Source organism: Cheilinus undulatus, linkage group 20, assembly GCF_018320785.1.
Source record: "Cheilinus undulatus linkage group 20, ASM1832078v1, whole genome shotgun sequence".
Taxonomy (NCBI): Eukaryota; Metazoa; Chordata; class Actinopteri; order Labriformes; family Labridae; genus Cheilinus; species Cheilinus undulatus.
This window is the reverse complement of record NC_054884.1, coordinates 4538285-4556054: the sequence shown is the minus strand read 5'-3', so window position 1 is coordinate 4556054 and position 17770 is coordinate 4538285. Positions and strand designations below refer to the sequence as shown.

At 39.4% G+C, this 17770-nt stretch overlaps 1 protein-coding gene across 3 annotated transcripts in view; it reads right to left on the bottom strand.

The window, feature by feature from the left end:
* Positions 1–12270: 12270 nt before the first annotated feature.
* Positions 12271–17770, bottom strand: part of abcc3 (ATP-binding cassette, sub-family C (CFTR/MRP), member 3) — a 104684-nt gene continuing 99184 nt past the window's right edge. For all 3 annotated transcript variants that reach the window (XM_041815527.1, XM_041815528.1, XM_041815530.1), the window contains 5 exons: positions 16889–17035; positions 16649–16807; positions 14864–15030; positions 14564–14758; positions 12271–13071 (listed from right to left, as the gene is read on the bottom strand). In XM_041815527.1, the coding sequence (XP_041671461.1) occupies positions 12960–13071; positions 14564–14758; positions 14864–15030; positions 16649–16807; positions 16889–17035 (780 nt within the window). In that variant the 3' untranslated portion in view covers positions 12271–12959. The remainder of the gene's footprint in view (positions 13072–14563; positions 14759–14863; positions 15031–16648; positions 16808–16888; positions 17036–17770) is intronic.

The following is a 17770-nucleotide window of genomic DNA, read 5'->3' as shown; positions in this document are numbered from 1 at the left end:
TTGTTGCAGTGGCGTGCACAGACTTTTTCAAGGGCAGGGGCGAAAAGGAAAAAAAGAGCACATACAGCGCGTTCTCGCCACTGAAGAGGGCGCTAAGTTTCATGTGTTTTTGAGGGCACTTTAGACATGTTTATATGTTATATAAACGGCACATTATATAGCCTTAAAACAGACTAACTAGACAGACTACTCAAGTTAGTTTGTAGTTAGGATCAGCATCCACAACAGCTGTGTAGATTCAACGTTGGACTGTGAAGAACACAAAGAAATAAATAAATAAATCCCTAGGGGGTCTGGGGTCTTCCCCCACAACATTTTCAGTTAAGTAGATGCCATTTCCTGAATTCTAGTGCATTTTAACACCATATTAGCACCAGATAATCCAAACTGGTTCTGTGAGATATAGTTTTGGCTCAATATAGATCAAAAAAAGAGCCCAACAAAAAAGTCATTGCAGCAGTAATGTTTCATGGTATTTCTTTGTCCTAATGGTCTTCTGGAGTTTAGTGTTTTCTTCACCCAAGAGGGCACTTTAGCGTGTGTTTTGGCTCCAAAGAGGGAACTTTAGCACACATTTTGGCTCTTGAGGGCACTTTAATGTGTTTTGGCTCCCAAGAAAGCACTTAAACATGCATTTTGGCTCCTAAGAGGACACTTTAGCTTGGGTTTTTCAACAGTTGGGCCACGAGGGGGGGGTGAGGCCCCCCGCCATGCACACCACTGCCTTGTTGTCTTTAAACCGTTTCTGTGTAGCTTTGTACGCTTCAGCTCATTGTCTTGCTGGAAACTAAATCTTCTCCCAAGTCGTTTTTCTCTTGAAGGCCGAATACGATCGACCTCCTAGAGTGCCTAATGTTTTGCCTCATTCATTTCATCCTTTACCTTTACAAGCCTTCCTGGGCTTGCTGCTGAGAAGCATCCCCACAACATGATGCTACCACCAATGTGCTTCACAGTGGGGATGGTGTGTTTGTGGTGATGCGCGGTGTTTGCCATTTTGTCTGATTTACATAAAGCTCCATTTTGGTCTCATCAGACCAAAGAACTTTCTTCCTCTTGATCATGGAGTCTCCCACATGCCTTCTGGTGAACTCTAGTCCAGATAGAATCTGAGTTTTCTTCAACAGTGTCTTTCTCTTTGCCACTCTCCCATAAAGCTCTGACTGGTGAAGAACCCGGCCAACAGTTGTTGTCTGCAGAGTCTCTCCATCTCAGCTGCTGAAGCTTGGACCTCCTTCAGAGTAATCATAGGTGTCTTGGTGGCCTCTCTCACTCGTCTCCTTCTTGCACGCTCACTCAGTTTGTGAGGACAGTCTGATCTAGGCAGATTTACACATGTGACATGTTCCTTCCTTTCCTCATGATGGATTTAACTGAACTCTGGGGGATGTTCAGAGCCTTGGAAATGTTTTTGTCTCCATCTCCTGATTTATACTTTTCAATAACATTTGCTCTCAGTTGCTTGGTGTTCTTTTGTCTTCATGATGTAATGGTAGCCATGAATACTGATTTATAGATGACTGGACCTTAGAGATACAGGTGTCTTTATACTACAGTCACTGAGACACATTCCCTGCAGAGTCTCTCCCCTGCTGCTGTGTATCTGGAACAGTGTGAAGTGTTTTTTTTTACTTGTTGTAAACTGTTTCCAGAGACAGACTCAATATTTTCTGTCATGCCTCCAGGATAACAGTCTTATCTTACACAGCCCTCACACAGTCTGGACCTGTCATGTACCATGATGAGTTTTAATCAGAGGCAAAATTAATAAACCATCAAACCATCCAGACAGATGTCTCTCGGGGCAACAAAAAGGTAGAAAACATCAGCAAACAATGCTGTCTTTTTAAAACTTCAATTAAACCAAAATCCCTGAAAGGCACAGAATCACCTAACAGCACATTCTTGGGCCACAGGTTGTTGAGGATTAAGGATTTTATAAGAGCAAATTTTAAACAGATTCTTGTGTCATTTGGGAGCAAAACTTCCCACCACTGAGATGCAGCATCAATGCAAGTTGTGATTTTTATGGTTTAGGGTCACACAGCTTTAGAAAACAGCTCTAGAAGCTCAGGATGTCTGACAACAGATCACTCAGCACTCTGAAACACAGTCACAACTGAGGCCCATCGGAGGCTATATTCAAAATCAGGACAAAAAGGAAAGCAAGAATTGAAATCACAGGCTGATCTGGTTTGTTTTGCGCTCCCATCAACATCTGGGCATGCTCCTTAGTATCCTGAAGAATCTCTTTGTAGACCTGACACAGGGCTTCCATGAGCTCCTGGAGACTGCAGGGCAGAACTTGGAGCATCAGACGTACCAAAGCATGAAGTCTTACAGGTGCTTCAGTGAATTTAGGTCAGGGCAATAAGAAAGCTAGTCAGTGGCAACACAGCCTTCATCATCCAGGTACTACCATAACACTGGCCACATGAGGTCAGGGGTTCAAGAGCACCAGGAGGAACCCTGCATTAGCCAAAGGACAGTGACTCTAAGGATTCACAACACTATAAACACAGCAACAAACTACACCACGGGTGTCAAACTCAAGGCCTGGGGGCCAAATCCGGCCCGTGGAACAGTTAAATCCTGACCGCAAGATCATCTGATATTCCTGTTATCACTGGCCCATCAGTATGCAGTATATTTGATTTCCTCAGGTATAAAAACGTGAATTTATCCTTGATGATTTAAGATAGCCTTCTTAAGTCATCAAATCTGAAAAAATAAGGAGTAGAAATATTTAGATAAGCAACTTATTATTGTGTATTTTATCTCATATTTTAACTCCTTACTTTGGCTTCATAATCCCATAGGTTGACCTTTTAGACTCACAATTTAAAATTTTGAATCATATTTTGACTTTTAATTTCATGATTACAAATTTTATTTAATATTTCTTTCGTGTATATTTGCCTTTAAAAATGTAATTTTTCCATGACAATGTCATGTTTTGACCTTTTTGAACTAAAACATTTACTTTTCTCAGATTGTGAGCCTTTAAACTCATCTTTTTAACTTTTTTAACCTCAGAATCATTTATCGTCTGTGCTAAGTTTTTTAAATCCTATCTTATTACTGGTGAAATGAGGGTGACAGTTTATGGTTAAAAAGGTGACCCTGTTAGGCTCTCAGGTTAGTCCTGAATCCCAAATCCAGCCCCTGCTGTGAGTTTAACACCCCTGAATGTAATATTATTAGCAAGTGGAAGAGTTTAGGAACAACAGCAGCTCAGCCATGAAGCGAATGACCATGTGAAATCACGGTCAGCGGCTGCTGAGGATCATGGTGCGTAAAAATCACCACACTGCTGATTCCATAAGTGCCAAGCTCTGATCCAAGGTCGCAGTTGGGGGCTTGTGCAGCATGGAAATGTAATTTTTAAAGTGATTTTTAAACCCCCTTTTTTACAGAGGAGGATTAGGGAAATTTCACAAAAAAATTGATATTCATTTTTTTCATTCTGACAAATGACAGAATTTGACTTTTTCGCAGAATTTTAACTTTTTCTTAGAAAAATACATGAAATTTTTTTTAATGGCCCTAATACTCTTTCATATCTATACACTTAATGCAGTGTACGAAAAATACTTTTAAAATTGTTCAAAAAATACAATTTTCAACCTTTTTTGCGAATAAATTTACATCTCCAACCTTAATTGTTGCTTTTTTTTTTGTGCTTTGTTTGAAAATGCAGAGCTTCAGTTGTAAACCAAACTCCTACCCTACCTATGCAATGTTACTTAAAATATAAACTTCCGACATTTTTAGGAGGCAGAAGTGAAAATGATTGGACTCTAGCATGGTATGATAATATTTTATGATAACACTTTTAACTCAGTTAGGTTAAGAAAAAAATGATGTTATTAACTTTGTTTTTTTTTTTAGGTTGAACAACATTATTTTTTGCTTAAATGATGCATAGATTTGTTGGCATTTTGAATTTGAATTTTTTATTCAAAAGTGTGCAAAAATAGTGCATTAAACTGTCTGTGAAAAATTCTACAGAAGTGCCCACCCCTCAGCCATCGTTCGTTTGGGCTTAGCCCCGGACTTTAAGCACGTCTGCTTCTGCCTCTGTTCTAAAATGCCACCGGCATCAATGTAATAACAAAACCCGTGCAGCAGGAGCATCATGAATGGGTTTCCATGACTGAGCAGCTGCATGCAAGCCTCACATCACCAAGTCCAATGCAGAGTGTCAGATGTAGATGTGTAAAGCACACTGACACTGGACTGTGGAGCAGTGGAAACGCGTTCAGTTCTCCTTCTTGCAGTCAGATGGGTGAGTCTGGGTTTGAAAGATGCCAGGAGAAGGTTCCTGCCTGACTGCATTGTTCCAACTGTGAAGTTTGGGGGAGGAGGGATAATGGTATGGGGCTGTTTTTCAGAGTTAGGGTTAGACCCTTAGCTCCAATGAAGGCCAAACTTAATGCTTCAACATACCAAGACATTCTGGACAATGCTATGCTTCCAACTTTGTGGCAACAGTTTGGTGAGGCCCATTTCTGTTCCAACATGACTGTGCCCAAAGAACTATAAAGACATGGTTTGATGAGTCTGGTGTGGAAGAACTTGCATGGTCCACACAGAGCCCTGACCTGAACCCCATCAAGCACCTTTGGGATGATCTGGAATGCAGATTGCGAGCCAGGCCTTCTTGTCCAGTGTCGGTGCCTGACCTCATGAATGCTTTGCAGAATGAATGGACACAAATACTAACAGAAACACTCTGGTGTAATAGTCAGACCTTTGTGCATATAGTGCATCGTTGTTATTATAAACCCCCTAATGTGTCAGGTTGGATCTGAGAGCTCCTTTTGTTGTCAGCACTTTGCTGAGGCTGTGTTGAATGCTCTTCTCTCTGCCTGCAGCACAAACTGACAGAGAGAGCCAAACCTCCCTGCCGTTTCATGTAGCTTTGCCCATAGGCAGGGACATTACTAAGCAGGCTGGCAGCTGCACACTCATTCATCCCCGCTCCGTCATTTTTGGCACGTCACAAACACAGAGAGAGTCTGAGCCTGGGTATTTGGATCACACCGACCGCAGCTTTTCTATTAAACATCAGAACACACGGTGGATGTTTGTGTGGATTTGTGTGGGAGTGACATCTTGCAGCAGGGGAATTGGAGAACTCTTTCGCTTATGCCTCGTTTCCACTGATGTATGTTTACGGAGGCAAGTCATCCGGAAGTTCATTTATCCTATGGGAATTTCCTGATAGACGGTGTGTTTGGAATGAGCCTCAAGTTCATTAAGAAACGGAACCTTTGCAGAGATTTACGCCAGGCCATCTGACAATGCACTGACTAGCTAACAGGCTGTTTCTTTCACTCCAGTTGTCATTATTTGTTGTGTCAGTTTAACCCACCAATTCCAAAAAAGCCGGGGCGCTGTGTAAAAGGAAAATAGCCTCAGAAACCCGTACTTTATCACAATTGATCACAAATATGAAATACTGAAAGTGAGACATTTGAGCATTTCATTCAAAATATGAGCTCATTTTGAATTTAATAGCAGCAACACATCTCAAAAAAGTTGGGACAGGGCTATGTTTATCATTGTGTAGCATCTCCTCTTCTCAGACATCTGGCAATTGAGGAGACCAGTTCCTGAGTTTTGGGAGAGGAATGTTGTCCTATTCTTTTCTGATGTGGGATTCAAGCTGCTCAACAGTCCTGGGTCCTTTCTGAAATTTTCATTCATGCTCCAAATGTTTTCTGTCAGTGAAAGGTCTGGACTGCAGGCTGGCCAGTTCGGGACCCAGACTCTTCTATTGTGAAGCCATGCTGTTGTAATGGGTGTGGTATGTGGCTTGCTGAAATAGTCAAGGCCTTCCCTGACAGAGACGTTGTCTGGATGGGAGCACAAGTTGCTCTAAAACCTCTCTCTACTTTTCAGCATTTATAGTTCTTCTCCAGACATCTGTAATTTCCAAGAAGAATTTCAAAATTTGAATCATCTGACCACAGAACAGTTTTCCATTTGGCTTCAGTCCATTTCAAATGTGCCTCTGTCAAGCAAAGATTGCGGTGTTTCTGGATTATATTTACATACAGCCTCCTCTTTGCATGATCCAGCTTTAACTGTCATTAGTTGATGGCACAGCCAACTGTGTTGACAGACTATGATTTGTGGAAGTGTTCGTGAGCCCATGCAGTGATTTCCAGGAGAGAATCATTCTTGTTTTTACTGCAGAGGCCTCAGTCGACCTGAAGATCACCAGCACCCAATACTGACCCTCAGCCTTGTCCCATGCTCATGAAGATTCCTCCAGATTCTCTGAATCTTTTCATGACATTATGTTCTGTAGATGTTGGGATATATAAAATGCTCCTTTAATACCCAGCCACGTTACTGATCTGTTACAATTTTACCTTTTTTAATTGCAAAATGCTCCTCCAGCTGTTTTTCATCAGTGTCACTTACGCTTCCAGCCTTTTGTTGCCCTGTCCCTGCTTTTTCGAGATGCCTCAGTGCAGCAAATCCAAAATGAGTTTTTTCATGAAAAGGTAAAATGTCTGTTTCAACATCTGATGTGTTGTTTATGTTCTATATGTTCCATGTTTATGAACAAAATATGGGTTTATGAGCTTTGACTCAGTTGCGCCCCAACTTTTGTGGAACAGGGTTGCAAACTACTGGATGTAGAGAAAGCTATCAGGTTTCTTTCCAGCTGTAATAAAATGCACTTCTGTGCATTAAACACTAGGAGGCATCCTCGTTATTTTTACAGATGTACACACACCTGTCACACATGTATGAGGCATCAGAGCTCATATTGTGCAGAAGTGATGACATTCATATTTCTTTGTCTGAAGTCAGCTGACAGAGCAAGGTTATCCGATTTCCCACCTCTCTGCGTGATCAAACCAATCCGTCACTGAGCCGTCTCTGTAATTGTTCAAATATACAGAAGGAAGAAAAACATAAATATCCGAGACACTGTTCCTCTGAACAATATTGGTATTAATACTGATAATAACATATTAGATTACTTGAGGGAGATCTCTCTAGGTGTTCCAGCTTCCTCCCACAGTCCAAAGACATGCTCACTGGGTGAACTGGTGACTCTAAGTTTCCAGTGGGTGAGAAAGTTTATCTGTATGTCAGCTCTTTGACTGGCAAGGCACAGGTGTGGGGAAGGCTGCTAAAAATCTGCAGTATCAAAGTTTCCCAAGAGCACAGTGGCCTCCATGATTCTCAGACAGAAGAGATTTGGCACAATCAGGACTCTTTCGAGAGCTGGTCACCTCTTCAGATTGAGTGATCGAAGGGTGAGTACCTTAGTAAGAGAGGTGACCTAGAACCTGATGGTCACTCTGACTGAGCTCCAGAGATGCTGTGTGGAGACGGGACAAAGTTTCAGAGAGACAGCCATCATTGCAGCCCTCCACTGATCTGGTTTTTCCTTTTTTTTTTTTTTTTTCTTTTGCAGATGATGCAGCACGTGTTTAACACTCTGCAGGCAGCTCCTTGACCTCATGGTTTTTGCTCTGATATCATTGTCAGCTGTGAGGCCTTCTCATGTCCAATCAGTTTAATCTCCAATCAAGGTGTAGAAACATCTCAGCAGGGGTACCCGAGAGAATAATGAGAATAAAAATGAACTTTTTTCATCTGTAACATCAGGCTATAAGATGGAAAAACAGAAAAAAGTGAAGGTCTGAATTCTTTCTGAATGAGCAGTATCAGTAACCTGACACGCCAGATGGATTTGTTTCACACATCCATCTGGGAAAGCTTCAATAGGAAATGTTTGAGAAAAGGCAGAGGCTTTGAAAAAAACTGGGAGTGTGATTCGATGAATGTTCTGTCTGTCACATCTCTACGGGCCAATCAGAGCAACAAAACATGTGACATTGCCATTGAGCTGCACATGCACAGCTACTGAGGAATAACACAAAACATGGCGACTATAGACATGTAAGTACTCGACTTTTGTCATTTTTGAAAAGAAAACAACTCACTGCTGTTCTTTGTTCTTCTTTTAATGAAGAAATGTCATCAAGTTCAGATAAAACCGGCGCTTTAGCAGCATCCACGCTAATCACTAGCTCTTGATGCTGCTTGTTTACATCACGACTCTGCTGCCCCTGAAAGTACTGCCCCTTGTTGCTGATTGGTCCTGTCACTTTCTAACCAGGCCCAAACGGTTCAGATGGGAGATTTGCGAGATGGATTCACCAGTGAGAAACAAGGAAACAGGCGCATCCATCAGCTTTGCAAGATTACAGTATCAGTGGAATCAGCTCCAACACTCCTGGCCAAATGGAATAGGTGGTTTAGAAAATGTTGACATTAACCCCCTGATGATGTATGCCATGATTACACTGAGGCTGGTCATGAACAATAGCAGCTTACATAATAAAAATAATTTACATACATATTTTCAAATCAATTCTTAACCAAGATCAGACCTGATGAAAAAGATAACAAAAAATGTTTTTATTTTAATTTCTTTAATGAACGTTGAAGGGCAAAATCAAAACCCTGATGTTTGTGATATAAAAATACGCCATAAATAATTTATTTCTTTTTCTACATGAATATTTCAGTTTTGAATATGTAAGTAATGAGCAAAAAATTAGACTTTAATGCATTATTTCATTTTTATTTATTTTAAGTGTACGCTTTATAAATTGTTATGTTGTGGTTGTCTGGATAACAATGGTCACCATACATAAATAGTTATAAATATACTAGCTATTATTAAAAGATTCTGCCTTTTTGAATTATTCTTTAAATAAAGTTCAGACCTGATTGGAATCATTAAATATGGATTAATTTTTAGGAATATAACCCTTTCAATGACAGCTTAAGTTCAAAATCCCAAGATTTTTGTGATACAAGAAACACCAAAAATGTTTTTTTATTTTTTTTTTTTATTTACTACAGTAAAGGTTTATTTCCTTGAAGGGAATTAACACAACCCTGAATATGAAAAAACTGAGCAAAAACTTTGATTTTCATGCTTTTTTAATAATAAGATTAAAAAATATATTTATATTACACTCAGGGTGTTCATGGCCACAATCAGATGCCATAAATAAATAGCAAAAAATAAAAGAAAAAGAAAAAAATATACATTATTTAAGAATTCCAAATTTTAGTGCATCTTTAAATTGAGATCAGACCTGATCATAAATATAGAATATTTTAGTATTTTTGTAAGGAATTTAACCTTTTCAATTCAAGATTAAGCGCGAGGAAAACCTTGATGTTTATGATGTAAAAAAAAAAAAAAAAGTTTTATTTTTTGTTTTCAAGTACTAAATGGAAATCTTATTGACTTTAATGGGATTATCGCAGCCTTGAATATGTCAGTAATGAGCAACTTTGATTTTCTAAATTATTATATTTTTCTTAATTTTTAAGATTTTAAAAAATTTTTGCATTTGAGATGTTTGTGGCCACAAATGGCTGCCATATAAATAAGAAGAAAAAAAGTACAAAGAGATCCCACTTTTTTGGATTCATTTTTAAATCAAGATCAGACCTGATCATAAATATCAGAGATTAATTATTTTTTTTAGGAATTTAACCTTTTCAATGCCAGTTTGAGTGCAATACAAAAAGATTTTTTTGTGATATAAAAACATTAAAATTTAGATATTTTTTTACATACTTTATGTGAATTGGATTTCCTTGAAAGGGATTAGCACAGCCTTCAGTTTCTTCATAATGAGCAACAACTTTGATTTTATGCAAAAATCGATTTTTAGACTTTAATAAATAATTATTCTGAGGGTGTCCATGGAATCAAACGGACACCATGCATGAATAGCAATAAAAACAGAATACATAAAAAATAAAAGTTTTTATGATTATTTTTAAATCAAGATCAGACCTAAACATAAAAATCAAATACTGATTTTATTTCTTTAAGAAATTTAACCCTGTCAGTGCCAATTTATTGGCAAAAAACAGGATTTTTTGTGTGTCCAACAAACAAACAAACAAACAAAAAAGTTTCTGATATACCACATGCAAATTGGATTTCATTGAAGGAATTATCACAGCCTTGAATATGTAACTAATGGTCAACAACTTTGATTTTATGCTTTTTTCCCCTGTTTTAAGATTTAACTGAATTGTTACACTAGCGCCCCCTACAGGAAACCAGGAAAAAGGCATGCAATGCCCCCTCAGATATGGTAAATGGCTGACATTTGATGGCAAACAAGAAAAAACTGCAAATCTGAAGCCATGACTCCAGAATGAAAGCCAAACATCATAAATGCATGTTTTGTGCGGTGATGGCTGGGGATCAGAAATTATTTTTGATGGGTCTCGATGGAGCATTTTTGGTCACCAACAGCCTGAGTGTGCACAAAAAGTCTACCTAGTGTATTCCTGACAGTTTCTGATATTCAAAATTTGAAAATTCAATCAAAAAACACACAAAGGTATGTCATTAGCATTAACATAGTCATTATACTAATTTAAAAAAATGGCTGAAAATGTCTCTGACACCCTGAATGAGTTAACTTCAGTTGTTTTACTTTGGAAAGTCATGTTTGACCTCATTTAGTTTTCTCAGGATCATCTTAGTCTGTTCTGTTGTTTATGTTTGTGTTTTAGCTTCTGTGAGTATTTCTGTGGCTGGAGTAATAGTTTTTGTGCACAAATTTCAGTCAATCTGTCAGTTCAAATATGACAAAATTTTAAAAAACACCATCATTAATGAAACAGTGACTGTGAGAGGGATGCAGAGTGTAAGTGAAGGAACTGCAAAGAGAAGTCTGCCTGTTGGATCTCTGATGGACTGAGCGCTCCCTGGTGGATGAATGAATCAATTACAGTTACTTCTTCACATCAGTTCCACCTGGACTGATTATTTCTGTTCTGACTGGAGTCAAATAGACAGTAGGCTGATTTATATCACTTCAGTGAGGGTTTTAGTTAAGATTGTTTAACTCTTTCTATCTATGAATGACTCTGACCCCTGTGTTTCATGCAGACAAGACAATGGTTTTAGTTTGTAGTGTTCTGTGCAAAGTGGAAGTCCAGTTCACATCAGCCTGTTTCAGGCTTTTATGTCAGTTTTTTAAAGTCTCTATTCCCAGTGAAGAATAAGCTGTGAGTTTCTAAAGACAAGTAAAGTGAACTTAATGTGTAGAAACATCAGCCCTCCACCGTAGCTATTTACAGCGTCTATGAAAAATATTTATCCCCTTGGATGTTTCACCCTTAAATGAATCAATCATAGTCAATATAAGTTGGCTTTTTTGACCAAAAATGTAAAATTCTACCTTTACAAGTCTTCCAGGGCTGACTGCCAAGAAGCCTCCCCTCAGCATGATGCTGCCACCACCATGCTTCACAGCGAGAGTGGTGTGTTTGCGTTGATGTCGGTGTTTGCATTTTGTCTGATGGTCATAGAAAATCATTTTGGTCTCATCAGACCAAAGAACTTTGTTCCTCTTGACCATGGACCATGTTTTGTATACATCTCCTGACTTAAAGCCTTTTCTCTGAGTTGCTTGGAGTGTTCCTTTGCCTTCATGGTGTAATGGTAGCCAGGAACACTGATTAACCGGTGACTGGACATTCCAGACACAGGTGTCCTTTTACTACAATCACTGAGACACATTCACTGCACTCAGGTGATCCTCATTTCACTAATTGTGAGACTTCTAGTTGGCTATAATCTGTTGAGTTAGGGCAGTCACTTTAAAGGGGGTGAATATTTCTGCAGTCACTTAGTTTTCATAACGTATTTTTATTTAATTGACATTTCTTTGTGGAAATCTATTTTTATTTTGTCATTAAAGAGGGTTTTTTGATGCATTTTTCTGTCAAAAAAGCTAAATTATGTTGATCATGATTAATTTATAAAATAAACAAAAGGGTAAAAGAAAATCCCTGGAAAACGCAGATTCAGTCTGGACTAGAGTTCACCAAAAGGCATGTGGGAGACTCCATGATGAAAGCGGAAGAATGTTCTTTGGTCTGATGAGACCAAAATGGAGCTTTTTGACCATCACACAAGACGCCAAACATTGACATCACCACAAGCACACCATCCCCTCTTTGAAGCACGGTGGTGGCAGCATCACGCTGTGGGGTTGCCTCTTGGCAGCCGGCTCTGGAAAGCTTGTAGAAGTAGATTTTTGTAAAATTTTCTAATATTTTTGGTAAAAAAAAAACAAGTTATTTTGGCCATGATTGATTTATAAATTTTAAAAAAGGCAGAGAATTTTTTTATAGGCTATGTATCACTCCTTACAATACAAATTTAAACACAGAACACATCCATTGTTTTTCCTTTTTTTTAATAAAGGCATTATCATAGTTCATATTTTGGTGGTACAGAATTCAAGTTTTTATAGATTTGGTTCACAAAAGAATCACATATTTAACTGAGCAAACTTCCCTAGATGAAACAATTCTTTAAAAAGTAGCTTAAATAACGGTACAGTACAAAAATAAGTGGGTTTATCACAAAGGATGCTTTTTAAAGAGGAAAGTACAGTGGCACTGCATTTTTCTTTGTAGAAAAAATAAAATAAAAAAGTTCCTCCTTTTCTTGATTTTGTTGTTTTGCAGCAGACAGCCGATTATAAAATGATACATTCACTGGCTTTCTTCATCCCACTGGCAGAAGGCACTAAACACAGACATGGATCAACTAGTACTTGCACTTATGGCTTGTTTTAACATTTCTATTTAGATGCTGAAGGGATGCTGATGCCACACTGGACATTACAATCAGTGCCAGAGACTCAATCACAGACATTATGTACAGTAAATGTCCTGCTGTGGTTCACTCAAACACTACACATGGCTGCAACTTCTAATTGATCCAAGTCTGCAAAGGAGTCCAGGCGATTTCAAAACCAGCAGCAAGTGCCCTCAAAAACCAAAGTTCCACCGCCAGCTCTGACATGAAGTCAGACCGAATGAGCTGATCTTAAAGGCTGGTTTTAACGTGGAGACAGAAGGCGGCTCTACTGTGTCAGTCCTGCATCTTTAGCCATGCCGTAGAAGATTCCTCTCTTTGCTATGAGGTTTGCTGGAGTGTCAAACTCTGCTATCTGTCCCTTGTCCAACACCAGCACTCTGCAAGGAGAGAGAGGAGAGGAAATGTTATTTACAAAATATAGGGTGTTTTTCAAAAGTGTTTTACTGCGAATGGTCATAAAAAATGATATGATGTGATGTTTACATTGCAGAATTGTTTTAATTCAGCCACACTGGAGGGTTTCCAGCATGAGCGGCCTGTTTAAGGTCATGCCACAGCATCTCAACCAGATTTAGGTTCAGACTTTGACTAAGCCACTCCAAAACCTGCATTTGTTTTTTAAGGCCATTCAGAGGCGGACTTGCTGGTGTGTTTGGGATCGTTGTCCTGCTCCATAACCCAAGGGAGCTTAAGGTCGTGAACTGATGGCTGGACATTCTCCTTCAGGATTTTCTGGTAGAGACCAGAATTCATGGTTCCATCAATCACAGCAAGTGGTCCAGGTCCTGAAGTGGCAAATCAGCCCCAGACGGTCACACTGCCACCACCATGTTTGCTTGTTGGTCTGATGCTCTCTTGATGAAATGCTGTGTTAGTTTTACTCCAGATGGAACGGGACGCACACCTTCCAAAATTTTTGTCTGGTCAGTCCACAGAATATTTCCCCAAAATGTGAGACGAGCCTTTGTGGGTTTTTTTGTCAGCAGTAGTTTTGGTCTTGGAACTCTCCAGTGGAGGCCATTTTTGCCCAGTGTCTTTCTTATTGTTGAATCATGAACTCTGACCTTAACTGAGTCAAGTGAGGCCTGCAGGTCTTAAGATATCATTCTGGGTTCTTTTCTGAGCTCCTGGATGAGGCATCAGTGCACTCTTTGAGTCATTTTTGTAGGCCGCCCACTCCTGGTAAGGGTCACTACTGTGCCAAGTTTTCTCCGTTTGTGGATAATGGCTCTCAGCGTGGTTTGCTGGAGTCTGAAAGCCTTAGAAATGTCTTTGAAACTTTTTCCAGACTGATAGAGGTCATTGACTTTGTTTCTCTTCTTGCATTTCTTTAGACAGCACCATGATGTGCTGCTTTCTGAGATCCTTTAGTCTACTTCACTTTTTCCGGCTGGTTCTATTTAAGGGAATCAGGATTCAACAGGTCTGGCAGTAATCAGGTCTGGGTGTAGCTCAAGGATTTAAACTCAGCTTTCCAAAAAACTTGGTTGATCACAGTTCATTTATGGTTTAAGAAGGAGGGGACAATGACTTTTTTTCCACACAGGGCCAGGTAGGTTTGGATGACTTTTTTTCCTTAATAAATAAACTCATAATTCAAAACTGCATTTTGGTGGGATGATGGAATATGGAGCACTGTGGAGAGAGCTTAGGAGCATGTAGCCAGTGGCCAAAAGTAAATGTAGTCCACCTCAAGCAAGCAGCACAAAAACATGAATGAGATGCAGCACCAGCAGCTTCCAGTAACAGATCATGCTCCCTCATTTAACAAAATTTGAAGTAACATTCAGCATATCCAAGGCTGATTGAGTACTATTCAGGTAATGTGTGAAAGAACATAGACTTTCAAGTGGAAGATTAATACTGTACCTTGTGTAATCCATTATTGTGTTGAGTCTGTGAGCGATGGTGAAGACAGTGCAGTCCTCAAACTGGGTCCGAATAGTGGACTGGATGAGATCGTCTGTCTCCAGATCGATAGCAGCTGTGGCTTCATCCAGGATGAGGATTCTCGTCTTCCTCAGGAGAGCTCGAGCCAAACACACCAGCTGCCTCTGGCCCACACTAAAGAATAAAACATGGCATCAAACAGAGCAGCACAGAGGGACTTTCCTTTGGCTAGCACTACTTCTAAAACAAAGACCAAGACTTCATTTAAAGTCTGCACACCTGAGGTTCTCTCCCCCCTCTGAACACTCCAGCTCCAGTTTGGCCGGCTGGTTGCTCACAAACTTGTGTAGGTGAGAAAGTTCCAGAGCTTTCCACACCTCTTCATCATTGTATTTCTCAAAGGGGTCCAGGTTCATCCTTAAGCTGCCTGAGAAAAGGACAGGCTCCTGTGGACAGAAAAAAAAACACTTTGAGGAGGTCTAAAGATAAAAACCACCAAAAACACTTCTGATTTTATGCCCACAAAATCCTAACAAAAGTTGATATGATTTTACCCTGAAGCAACTAGGAAAGATAATTATACTGCCTTCTGTTTATTCTTATTTTATCAAATTGTTCTAAAAAAATTCATCAACAAACAAATCAACAAGAGGCCAAAACGTCTGCAATGCCTATAAAAGTATGCACCTCCTTAGATGTTTTACCCTTTAAGTGATTTTAAAAATCAATTAAAGTCAATAGAATTTGGCATATTTTTATTGTAGTGTAAAGACACCTGTGTCTGGAAGGTTCTGTCTCTGGTAAATCAGTATTCATGGCTACCATTGCACCATGAAAACAAAAAAACACTCCAAGCAACTCAGAGAAAATGTTATTAAAAAATTTAAGTCGGGAGACGCAACCTGACAAATTAAATTGACCATGATTGATTTATAAAATCAATAGAAGGGTGAAACATTCAATTGGGTGAATATCTTTTATAAGCATCAACTAAGAGCTGCTACAGGCAGAGAGGATGCATGCAGCAGTGAGTGATCAAGTAGGGAGGGTGAGTGTCTGTCTTTTCAGAAGGTGACATAGAAAAGTCAGATGTTGTTTTCTGATGTCTATTATACAGCGGATACACTCTAAAGCAGTGGGTCGCGACTAAGTGTCTGAAAAAAAAGGTGGCAAAAGTCCTGAAGCCCTTATTGGACATGCACCGATACCTTTTATTTTACCCTGTTTTACTGTAAAATTGGGTAAATTTAAATGTTTGATCAATATTTCAACTGTTATATCCCCTCTTCTTGCAATAAATTGCTGCTTTTTCCCATGATAATGAAGTAATTTCACAAGTTCTCTGGAAAATTGGCAAAAATCTACACATAACTATGAAGAGAGAGGGTATATATTTGTCAGTTTTGCCCCTTTTCTTTTTTTATATGTGGTCTTTTGGTCCAAACTGCAACATGTTGAATTAACTAAACATTCGTTGCTGAAATTTATTTTGGAAACTTGGGTTGTGATCTGTTGTAACACAGACTAGTGGGTCCTGAGGTTGGGGCAGTTGAGAACCACTGCTCTAAAAAACTTTGACAACTTTGAAAAATCAGCACAAATGACAGGAAGGTGCTGGATTTTGTTTGATTGTGCCCTCCTGTGTGTCACTTCCCCTCCCTCTACTTCAAACACTACAATGGTAACTGTCAGAATCAATTGATTAGCAAAATAAGTCCATTTAGCTGCTCATATTAAGATTAATGTCTATTGCAAACAGAGAATGAGACTGGCTATTTCGTTTGGTCCTTAGACATTTTCCTTATCACATGCAAACCGTTGATTGTGAGCTTTATACCTCTGCAATAAGAGGGACGGCCCATAAATGTCCCAAATGAAACAGTAAGAAACTACAGACAGAGAGCAGAGTCACTGCCTTCACCTATCCTTGATTATTAATGATCATTCAGATGACAGAGGATGGTGCTTAAAAAGATTTATACTGTCATAATTACACCGTTACATTCCTGCACTGCTCAACAAGGAGTTTCCTGTCCCTGGTCTGAGGATGAATGTGCTGCGTACCTGTGGAATGATGGTGAGTTTGGACCTCAGGTCGTGAAGGCCAATCTCAGCTATCTTCACCTCGTCGATGGTGATCTCTCCAGCAGCTGCTTCGAGCAATCTGAAGAGGCAGAGAGTCATGGAGGACTTTCCTGCCCCTGTACGGCCTACGATACCGATCTGTGGAGATACAGAGCTGTGATCAGAGGAGCCGTCCTGTTGATCCGTTTAAATCGTATTGATTTAACACAAACTTCCCACCTTCTCTCCTCCTTTGACGCTCAGTGTGAGCTTCTTTAGGACGAGGTCCAGTCCTTCTCTGTACCGAACGCTGTAGTCACTGAACTCCACGTTCCCCAACTGGGGCCAATCAGGAGGGGGCTTCTTGTCCTCTACCTCCCAGGGGGCCTGTGGACATAGAGGCAACAGTTCTGACTGGGAAAACCTCCTGAGGAACTTCTAGCAACCCTTATTTGTTTATCAGTCAATAAATGTTTTTATCATTCATGATAAGATAGATTTTCTTTGTTTTTTACTTAAAGAGGCAGATTTTATGTCAACTTCTTATTACTTTTTAAATTTAAAATGGGATTTTTTCTTTATTAAGACGCTTCTTTTGTAGGTAAAACTCACATTTTAGTTGTATAAAAGTAGAAAGATATTTGTAATTAAAAATATATAGATAGCAAAAGCTAAAACATTTCATTTTTAAAGTTAAATTTATTGCTTTTCATAAGTAAATTCTTATTTGTTCTCTCACATAAATCGTAGATCATCCTTCTGATATACAGCAAGAGCAAACAGGGGGTCATGACCATTTAAGATGCTGTAAATGTCACATAATTTTTTTCTTTTAAGATATATTTTTGGGCTTTTTAATGCCTTTATTGGACAGAGGAGGACAGTGGATAGAGTCAGAAATAGGATAAGAGTGAGGAGAGACATGTGGCAAAGGACCACAGGCCAGGCCAAACCCGGGCCATCTGCATACATGGGTAGCGCCTTAGACTGCTAGGCCATCTGCCCCATAATTAAAAGAGTTTACTCAAATGATGTTTCCCACACCCTAAGCATCGCCTCCAAGCATACGGAGGCTTGAAAGCGGCTAATTTGGAGGTAAAGATAATGTCAAAGTATGAAGAA